At 41.2% G+C, this 11,441-nt stretch overlaps 1 protein-coding gene across 1 annotated transcript in view; it reads left to right on the forward strand.

The window, feature by feature from the left end:
• The window catches only part of AKR1E2 (aldo-keto reductase family 1 member E2), a 50,469-nt gene extending 39,237 nt beyond the window's left edge, over nt 1-11,232 (forward strand). Inside the window, 2 exon segments of the mRNA XM_067030222.1 lie at nt 8,991-9,033; nt 10,133-11,232. Of these exon segments, the coding sequence (XP_066886323.1) occupies nt 8,991-9,033; nt 10,133-10,214 (125 nt within the window). The 3' untranslated portion in view covers nt 10,215-11,232.
• Nucleotides 11,233-11,441: the final 209 nt, after the last annotated feature.

Raw genomic sequence — 11,441 nt, forward strand, 5'->3', positions numbered from 1 at the left:
AGAGTTGGGTGGGAAGGGAAGAGAAGCATTCAGATCAGGACTTGTGCCCCGAGGAGGGACACAGAAGAGGAAGGGATTCGGTCTTGGAGATCCTCCCTGGAGAGTGAGCAGTTCAAACCACATACTGGGCACCACAGTCCTGGGGTCCACCACCAGGAAGTGGAGTCCCCATAGCTGGTGTGAAAACCAGTGGGACTAACAGGAGGGCTGTAAGAAACCTAGACTCTCCTCTTGAAAAAGGTGCACGCACTTGCTTGCTCCTGGGAACTAGGAAGCAGATTGGAACAGCCCAGGACTCTGGCCAGTTTACTGTGACAGCCCCAGGGTGCACCCCGGCCCAGGCCAATGCCCACGCCAATGCCCACTTCAGCACCTCTGGCTCCAGGTCAGCTCCTACTAAGGCAAGGGCTGCCAGTGCTAGGGACAGTGTGCAGTTGTGGGGACAGAGCTGGCTCAGGCCAGCATGACATCTGAACAGGGCAAGGGTGACCATTACTGCTGTTGGTAAAAGTGGCAGATCAGAAGTGTTCTGGAGCTCTGACGGGTGTGCCAGGATTTCACCAGCATGCACGGCAGCCCATACCAGGTGCCTGCTCCAACCTGTCTTCCTCCAGCCCTGCTCCCCTCTTGGCCAGAGGTACCAGCGCTGGTGGGGCGGGCAGGGAGAGAGTGCACACTTAAAGGGAATGTAACCAGTTTGGGCCCAACCCTCAGGACTTCTGCTCCAGCACCTTGGGACCTAGCCTGGCCCAATACGATGGTGCCAGCCACTGAGCATAGGAAAAACCCCAGCTCAGACTTGTCTCTGGCTCTAGCCTCCCCCATCCCACCTCTCATCAACGTGACAGCTGCCAGCACAACCTGGGGAAAGGCGTGACCCGTGCTCACTTCAGCTCCAGCTCTGCCACCAAAGCCTCGAGGGTTGGGGCTTCCCTGGTGGCTCAGTGGTTAAGAATCCTCCTGCCAATGCAGGGGACACGGGTTCGAGCCCTGGTCCGGGAAGATCCCACATGCCATGGAGCAACTAAGCCCGTGCACCACAACTACTGAGCCTGTGTTCTAGAGCCCACGAGCCACAATACTGAGCCTACGTGCCACAACTACTGAAGCCCACGCACCTAGAGCCCCTGCTCCGCAACAAGAAAAGCCACCACAATGAGAAGCACGCACATGCGAGGAAAAGTAGCCCCCTCTCACTGCAACTAGAGAAAGCCTACATGCAGCAAAGAAGACCCAATGCAGCCAAAAATAAATAAATTTATAAATAAATTTATTTTGAAAAAAAAGCCTCTAGAGTTGCTTCCACACAAGCACACGCTTTCAAGACAGGGATAGGTAACTGTTTCACCTAATTTCATAGAGATGGAGAAAGTTAAGCAGAATGAGAAGACAAAGGAATTTGTTCCAAATGAAAGAATAAGTAAAAACACCTGAAAAAAATAACTAATGAAACAGATAAATAACTTACCAAAATAACTTACCACAGTTCAAAGCATTAGTAATAAGAATGCTAACTGAACTAGGGAAAAGAGTAGATTAACACAGTGAGAATGTTAACAAGTAACTAGAAAATATTTTTAAAAATAACCAGTCAGAACTGAAGAATACAATAACTAAGGTGAAAAACACACTAGAAGGAATTAATAGCAGATTACATGATATGAAAGAACTCATAAGTGATCTGGAAGATAGAATTATGGAAATCGTGCAATAAAAACAGCAAAAAAAAAAAAAAAAACAGCAAAAAGAAAAACAAATTTTAAAAAAGAGAACAGTTTAAAGGACCTCTGGGACAACATCAGGTGTACTAACACTCACATTATAAGGGTCCCAAAAGGAGGAGAGAGAAATGGGCAGAAAGTGTATTCGATGAAATTATGGCTAAAAATTTCCTGAACCTGAAAACGGGAGAAGCTACCCAGGTGCAGGAAGCACAGGGTCCCAAACAAGATAAAACCAACGAGGTCCACACCAAGACATATCATAATTAAAATGGCGAAACTTAAAGAGAGAATTCTAAAGGCAGCAAGAGAAAAACGAGTCACATACAAGGAAAACCCTGTCAGGCTATCAGCTTATTTTTCTGTAGAAAGTATGTAGGCAGGAGGGTGTGACATGATGTATTTAAAGTCCTGAAAGGGAAAACCCTACAACCTAGAATAATGGGGAATATACCCAATATTTTATAATAACTTTATATGAAATATAATCTATAAAAATAAATCACTCTGTTGTACATCTGAAATAATATAATATTGTAAGTCAACTATATTTCAATGAAAGAGATAAGGATGTTTGTTTTTCCTGATCATTAAAGTCATACATGCAAATTACAGAAATTTGGGGGAAAAAAGGAAAGAATAGAGAATAAAGATAACCTGTAACTAGCCCATTACATTTAACGTTTGGTACATTTTCCTTCATGATTTTCCTTTACAAACGTGTGAGTTTGTATTTTATTTACGAATCAAAATAATGTTCAACATACAAATTGTATACATTCCTTTGACCTAACAGAAGTATTTTCTGAAGCTATCAAATATTATTTTAAAAATCCAGTATGACATTTTGCTTGTTTTAAGAAGTGTATCATATTCATTAATTTAATTTTTCATCATTTGTCTATGCTTTAGCATTTTGATTAGTTCTTGCATATTTTGCCATTCATTCACTGATTCATTCAGCAAAACTTTATTGAAAATCTTTTATGTGCCAGACATTGTTTTATCAGTAAATAATGTAGACAGAAATAAATTATTGTTAAATGCCTTGAGTTTATAGTCTGGTGGAGGATGAAGGCTACTAATGAAGTCAGGAGTCAGCTGTTAGAAGTGGGTAAGTGCCCCTTGGGAGATACGTTGCACAGTTTTTCGCATTTCTGTACACCCGATAAGCAGAGGCACTGACTGCCCTCATCCACGTTAATTTTTTCAAGACATTTGTACAGTGAACAGTCTTGCAATATAGAGATCGTGGTTCCATCCAGAGAAATGGAAGGTGTGTTTACTGTCCAGTAATATAAGGAAAATATCTCCCTCCAGAGAAAGGGCAGGTATGCTGAGTGCCCGCTGTAATTGATCCGGGGGCCCTAGACTCAAGGCTTTTCTCCTATAACTCAACTCACTGCATGTTCAGGTATCACCTGGCCCCTTCACTTCAACCTTTAGAAATAGGGGCTCAAGGAACTAGCACAACAAACTTTGTTGTAGTGAACATTTCCGCAATATATACCTACACCAAATCATCACATTGTAAACCTTAAGACTATACAATGTTATATGTCAATTACGTCTCAACAAAGCTGGAAAACGATACTCTTATTTTGGTTACAGCAATTGCTGTGAGTAATACACAGTCTTTCCTCTACGGGCATCGTGAAACCAGGACAGACTGATTTGTTAGCTCACAAGTTAGGTTGATGTCTTATATTCTTCATGACTCTTGACAGAATGCAATATGAATGAGCCAAAGATTAGAACAGGCAAAGGTTAGAAAATAGCCCGCTACATCGAGGACGTTAACCTCCTTATAAAGAGGGAATTGGGGGCTTCCCTGGTGGCGCGGTGGTTGGGAGTCCGCCTGCCGATGCAGGGTACGTGGGTTCGTGCCCCGGTCCGGGAGGATCCCGCGTGCCGCGGAGCGGCTGGGCCCGTGAGCCATGGCCGCTGAGCCTGCGCGTCCGGAGCCTGTGCTCCGCGGCGGGAGAGGCCACAGCGGTGGGAGGCCCGCGAACCGCAAAAAAAAAAAAAAAAAAAAAAAAAAAAAAAAAAAAAGAGGGAATTGGTATTGCTATCAAATTGCTATCAGCAACACGGTAATTGCTGTTGAGTGTGTCTGGATATTAAAATTCCACAACATTCTGACCGGACACCTGCCATTTGAATGAGTGTCTTCAGTGATGCAGAAGGCAGGGGAACTGAATACTCAGAGGGCTGACCAAAGAAAAATCATCAGCTGAAATCCAAGTAACATCCACGGTCAGAGAGCACGTAAGGGAAGGTCGGGCTGTGGAATACCAGCTAGTGTATTCTTGAGCCCAGATGCCACCATTTGTGGTCTCTATAATTGAGCTCATGGGGCAAATTCTGACTGTCCTCGATGTGAGGTAGTCACTGGGGCCACCCAGTTTTGGATAACTGCCTCACCAGACATGGAAGAATGATCCTTAGAACATCTAACCTGGTGGCTCTCAATGGCGTCATTAAATGTTGGTGCAGGTGATCCATTGGGAGAAGAATGGAATGACAACTGGCATGGCAGGATATGTGTGAAATACCCAGCATATCTTGCTCACCTGCAGTGTGGATCCAGGTGTGCTACTGGAGCAGGTGGGCATACCTTAACCACGGGGAGCCCTTGGGAAAAGTTGGAAAATCAGCTCTAGCGGTCTCCCTTCTTGCAATTAATTATCCATTTTCCATAAAGTACACATGTAATGCAAGAAGATTTCTGCCTATGTTCCCTTTCCCCCCCCCAAAATTATCCACCTTACTCACGCTATTTTCAGATTAAGGGTGGAAGCGGGAAGTAGGAAAGGAGGGATAAATGTGCAAACATCTATATAAGACAGTGTCTCTTGAGGTTTACAAAAATGACAAAAATAATCACCTTCAATGTGGCCTTGGACAAATCAATCACCTCTGTACTTTCTTTATCTGTAAAATGAGTTAATAGTTGAGCTTACTTCATAGGATGTTTGATTCATTGAGAGTGCTTCTTGGTAAATAGTAATCACTCAAAATGTTGGATAGTATAATTGATGCTGTTACTCCTATCAATGCTACATTTCCCCTCAAGTATGTCACTAATTAAAATTATTTTTATTTCTATTTTTTTCTCTACTTCACAGAACTAAGCCATGATCAGTTTTCCATGCTTTGGGTTATTATTTGGTTGTTATTTTAATTAATTTCTGAAAAGATAGGAAATGAAATTTTCTTTTTCTCCTTATTTTCTGTAGAACATACAGTTTCTGTGGCAAATAAATTCTGGGGTACATAAAAATGGCATCTCTTTTTTACTATGTTGCATACATGTGACAGTAAATCTGGTGTTTGCTAGACAGTGAGTAACGAAAGAGCTGTCTCACTTGGATCCCACTAGCATTGTTGTGTACATTAGACCGTATCCATGAGGTCAGGATTCTTCCTCATGAGGGAGAACAAAAGATGTTTTAATGATGAGGAACACAGACTTGATAGGAAGCAACTTCAAGAGTTTGTGACCAAATAATAGGATAAATGACATTGAATTTCTGTATTTTTGAGCAATAGTCCTTGATATCTATCTGTTTCTGTTGTGAATGCCAGAATTATTGTGTCATGTGAAACCTTTCAGACAATGTCTGAAAGAAAATCTCTGTGGTCTGGAGAATAAGGAAAGAGTCTTCTGATGTAGCGTCTTTTCTCCCAGCACAGTTCCAAGCAAGTTCACCCACACACTCTAGGCAATTATGTTAAGACTTTTTCACTTCTTTCTCTTTTTTTTTTTTTTTTTAAATAAGGGTTTTTTGTTTTGTTTTGTTTTTTGGTTGCGTTGGGTCTTCGTTGCGGCGAGCGGGGGCTGCTCTTCATTGCGGTGCGTGGGCTTCTCATGCAGTGGCTTCTTTTGTTGTGGAGCATGGACTCTCGGCACGTGGGATTCAGTAGTTGTGGCACGCGGGCTCAGTAGTTGTGGAGCACGGGCTTAGTTGCTCCATGGCATGTGGGATCTTCGCGGCCCAGGGCTCAAACCTGTGTCCCCTGCATTAGCAGGCAGATTCTTAACCACTGTGCCACCAGGGAAATCCCCCCTTCTTTCTCTTTTATATCAACATTTAGACGTTGAGACCTCAAAGCAGTAACCATCTCTTTTCCCTCTGGAACTGGATTGACCATCATGCAGAGCAGCCAGACCTAAATGGACCAAAAGACCTAGAACAATGTGTCTTTGTGGATCCAGTCCCTGATGATCAGGGGGACCCCCAAGACTTGGTTCTGTATCTAAAATACAGTATGTTTTTCAGCTTCCATTTTCCAAGAAAAATCACTTCCAAGAAAAACAAAGAACTGGTTTTCTTCTTACTCATCTGAATTTGTGGCCAGAAATCATGAACACGATATGCAAGACTTTTCTAGTTGTCAGATCAAGAACAATAGATGTACTTGCTCCAGGACATGAAGAAATTGTTCTCATTGAGGACAGATTGGATGAACACCCAGCAGATGTTGAAATGCATGTTACCTAAGAAGAGTTCTTTGAATGCTTTTTTGAGAGTCTGAGCATTTTCTTATACAAGAGTATCAACTCCTTCTATAATAAAGATGTTTATTGATGTAACACTTTATTCCTGTTGTGATCTGATGCTTTCACTTATTCTGTGACTGTGATTGGCCTTCAAGTTCCCTCAAACTCTGAGATTCTGTAAGTGCAAAAATACAAAGATGAAGAAGAATAGGTAGTGTCTCTGAAATATAGAGGGGAGGGAACAGAAGAAGGAACTGGGGGAAGTGACCAAAACACCTTGGCCACCTTCAGATGGAACTAAGGGTCACACTGTCCACACATTTACTTTGGTTTTGGATGCACTGTATAAAAAATTGGAGTCAAAGAAAAAAACAGAAGAGTAACAGAGGTCACTTCTTTTTTTTTTTTTTTTAATTTATTTTGGGCTGTGTTAGGTCTTCGTTTCTGTGCAAGGGCTTTCTCTAGTTGTGGCAGGTGGGGGCCACTCTTCATCGCGGTGCACGAGCCTCTCTCTATCGCGGCCTCTCTTGTTGCGGAGCACAGGCTCCAGACGTGCAGGCTCAGTAGTTGTGGCTCACGGGCCCAGTTGCTCCGTGGCATATGGGATCCTCCCAGACCAGGGCTTGAACCCATGTCCCCTGCATTGGCAGGCAGATTCTCAACCACTGCGCCACCGGGGAAACCCCCCAGAGGTCACTTCTGAAGGGTGTGGAGAGAATACACCAAACTGCTCGGTGTGATGTTTGTGAAACAATGTATTTCCAATCATATGTGTAGGCTGTTCACATACAGATTGTGAGAAATTCAACCATGTCCAAGTCAACCAGGTGGAAGACACTAGGACTATTTCAAGGTGTAGGTCCAAATGCTCTTAGAAAACTCTTTGAATTCAGTAGGGAAGAGAAACAGTGGTAGTCAAGACAAACTCTGAAGGAAGATATAAAAACTTAAATTTTGCATCAGTAGGAAGGGATAATCAAAAGATTAATTATGGAAATATTAACCATGAAAGAGTAAAGGTCACCAAGTAATGGCTGGGAGAGTTGAGAAAAGGTGATTTGAGATAAAGTTTTATGGTATTTCCAGGAAGTTCCATTCTATTCAACTTTACCAGACACATGATTTGCAAAGATCTTTTTTTCCCATTCTATGGATTGACTTTTCACTCTTTTGGTAGTTTACTTTGACACAAAAAAATTTTTGAATTTTGATGAATACTAATTTATGTATTTTTGTTGTTGTTGCCTGTACATATCTGGTGACATATCCAAATCCAATGTCATCAAGCTTTCCCTCTAGTTTTTCTTCTAAGGGTTTCATATATGTACCTTGTATGTTTAGGTCTTTGATGCATTTTGAGATTTGTGCGTGTGTGTGCCTGTGTGTGTGTGCATGTCTGTGTGTGCGTGTACGTGTGTGTGTGTAAGGTAGAGGTCTAACTTCCTTCTTTTGCACGTTGATATGAAGTTTCCTCAACATTGTTTGTTGAAAGGACTGCACTTTTCCCATAAATGATCTTGGCAACCTTGTCAAATAATATTAGCTATATTTGAGTTTATTTTTGTATTCTGTTCTATTTCACTGGTCTTTATATCTGTCTTTACGCCATTACCCACACTATTTTGATGATAGTAGCTTTGTAGTAAGTTATGCAATCTGGAATTGTGAGAAACCCAAATCTGTTCTCTCTTTTTACTTTACTTTTTCTTTTCCAAGACTTGTTTCTTTCTGTTCAAGATTGCTTTGTCTATTCAGGGTCCCTCAAGATTCCATATGAATTTTAGGGTGATATTTTCTACTTCTGCAAAAAAATGATGTTGAGATATATATAAAGTTCAATGGAATGTGTAATCACTTTGGTTCATATCGTCAACCTAATATTAAGTCTTTCATTCACGAACATGGTTGTCTTTCCAATATCTGTGTCTTTACTTTCTTCAAACAAAATTTTTAGTTATACATTCGTCAACTAAAAAATTATTCACGACCTAAAAGTTGAGAGTTATGTTTTATTCAGCAGAAATTTTTAGGACTTCAAGCCGGGGAGACACCATCTCAAGTAACCCTGAGAGAACTGTTCCAAGGAAGCAGGGGGAAGCCAGGTTATATAGAAGTTTTGCAACAAAGGGCAGGTAGTCTGAATATCGAAGATAATTGTTAATTAACAAAAACCAGATTATCTCAAGTTAAGGAATTTAACACTTTTCTATGTATGGGAAGATGCAAGAGTCTGGGCTCACTGAATTCACTCCTCAGCTTCTGGAACCAGTATCCTGTTTTTTCACATCCTGAGTTTCCTCAGGGCTCATCTTAGGGAGTGGCTGCAGTCTGATGGCTGCTAGATGGCAGGTATTCTGTTTCCTCCCTGAGTTCCCTCAGGGCTCACCAGCTCACCATAGGCTGTGGCTGCAATCACTGATGACTGTGACATCTTTTGTTTACTGATATGGCAGGCAATATTCCATTTATCACATTTCTTTTGCCTTTTTGGTTAAGTTATTTCTAAGTATTTTTTTGTAATATTTTAAATGGAATTGCTTTTTAAATTTCCTTCTCAGACGGTTCATCGTTAAGGTATAGAGATGTAACTGATTTTTCTGTGTTGATATTGTATCCTACACCCTTGCTGAAATTGTTTATTAGTCTAACGTTTTTTGTTTTATCTCTACAGATTTCTACACACACGATCATGTCATCTCAGAACAGAGATAATTTTACTTATTTTGATGTAGAGTATTTCTTTTTTGTTTGTTTTCTTATTTTAGCTGGAACTGCCAATTCTATGTTGACTAAGAGTGGCAAAAGCAGGTAAATTTTCATATTATTTATCTTAACAAGAAATGCTTTCCAGAATGAAGAAGGGGACAAAAGGAAGGGAGGGAGAGAAGAGGACATCTTGAGTTATAAACAAGCATTCTCTTGTGCCACAAGTAAATAGTTGCTTTTATTTCTCCTCACCCATTTCTAAAAGAGACATGCCCCTGTAGAGAGAACAGCAAATATTTGCTAATCAAAGGTCTAGCTTTCTGACCCTCGGTTATCTAAATACATCTTTATAGGCGGTGCACACCCCTCCATGCAATGTTTGCTACTTCTAGGACTGCCATTTATTATTTGCCTTTATCTCGTCTGGTTGCCATGCCAAATGCAGACACACCTTATGATAAGCCTTAAAAACATAAGTGCACAAACAGACCCTTGGTCTGTGGCCTCACCTCCGCCTCCTGTGAAGCTGGACACCAGCCATGGAAACACTGGAAGAGAGCTGTAAGAAATAGAATGATTTTAAAAAGAAAAGCCCTCATTTTGTGAGCTTCCTTCCATCCACTGGTACCAAAAGAGAGAAACTGCAAGGCTCAGAACCTGTGCAAGCAAAGCAGGGGATGTATTCTTAGCAGTCCTATTGTGCTATATCAAACAGCTTTGTTCACTGTGAGTCAGCAACATTTTTGAAAGAGGGAGGTTGGAGTTAATGGTATAGAAACATTTTTGGATGATCTCGCTTGGTGAACATGAATGCTCTAATGAGGATTAGTGTAGAAGAGAAACGTCCTCGGGGAATGTGTTCATAGGAGGCTCTGGAAGCAATTTTAACATTTTATGTAAACATTACATGTTGGTCAGATATAGTCGTCTTGTGTACTCCATGCAAATGGGACAGAACACTGGATTATGTACGTGTAAGAATGTCCACTGAATGTGTAACTAGAGATGTTAAAACTTGCTCCGGGGGGAATGCAAAACTTCTGTAGCACTAACAAGATTTGGGCCACTTTTACTAAACGTTGGGATTGGCAAAGGTGGGGCTGCAGAAAGTGTTGTAACTAGAATTCAGTTCAGCAAATATTTACAGAGTCTCTCCTACATGCAAAACACTGTTCCTAATTTTTCTTTTTTTTTTTTTTAGGTCATGTGAGAACAAGCTTAAGAGTTTTGAAATTTGCTTTTGCAGGACTATATCTTCAAATCTTGCTCTGGTTCGAAAATGACAACCTTCTTTGAAACAGGGACACAGGACTAATTATTGCTGGATCTTGAAGCCCCTTGTCCAGAGGTAAACCTCCCATATCATGACCTAGAAGACCAAGGATTACACATGGATTATGCCATGGAAGAATATCAGGAATTTGAGTGCAGTTGACTCTGTTATCTGTTGGTTATAACACTCTTGGCCAAGGGAGCCCAACAGATTGAAAATCTGGCTTTTCTAACGTGCAGACTTTGGGCTGGTCTAGGAGCCCGCCTTCTTAACCCAGATCTTCCTAAGAATCTACATCAGGGAATTTGTACTAGTTGCTGGGGGATCAGCCCCAAATAAAGACACTCCAGCTTCAGACAATGGAACTGCCCCTTTGACACCAAAAATCTATCTGATTTCAGCATCCTGAGTTTGCTCCACCCCCAGACCTTATACAATCCATGAACTGTGGAAAGAGCAGAGGCGCCCAGAGTCCAAAAAGCATAATCGGGAGACACACTAAAGACTTGAGGAGACCCTGGTCTTTGCTCCACCCCAAGAGCACCTATCCAGACTAAGAGCAGAGCCTGCAGGGCAGCTGCTTGCACCTATGGCCATTACTGTTCCTGGTTTTCAGGCCCAGGAAGGTTAGACCAATTGTGGAATGAGAGAAATAGCAATAGCAATAGCTATATTTATTGATATTTCTCACCAGTTTTATTGAGGTATACTTTACATATCATGAAATTCACTCATTCTAAATGTACAGTCCAATGATTTTTAGTAAATTTATAGAGTTTTGCAATCATTGCCACAATCCCATTTCAGAACATTTCCAATACCCCCCAAAAGTTCCCCTGTGCCCATTGGAAGGCAATTATTGCCCCCAAACCCCAGTTCTAAGCAACCTCTAATCTCCTTTCTGTCTAAAGAGTTTTGCCTCTTCCACAAATTTCATATAAATGGAATCATACAATGTGTAGTCTTTTATCTTCTTTTTTCATTTACCAAAATATTTTTGAGATTCATCCATGTTGCTGCATGTGCCAATATGTTCTTTTTTATTGTTGAAAAGTCTTAGTCCAATGTTGGAATACTTGGAACTAAAAAGCATCAATCTGATCCCATATTCCTTCAAGAGTGTTTCCTAGATAACCCCTTTCAGAATCTCAGGGTTGCCCGTTAAAAATGCAGATTTGGGGGTTCTATCCCAAACTTCCTGCATCAGCATTATGCAGTGATGTATAGTGTATTACTG

Source organism: Kogia breviceps, chromosome 3 (genome assembly GCF_026419965.1).
Source record: "Kogia breviceps isolate mKogBre1 chromosome 3, mKogBre1 haplotype 1, whole genome shotgun sequence".
Classification (NCBI taxonomy): Eukaryota; Metazoa; Chordata; class Mammalia; order Artiodactyla; family Physeteridae; genus Kogia; species Kogia breviceps.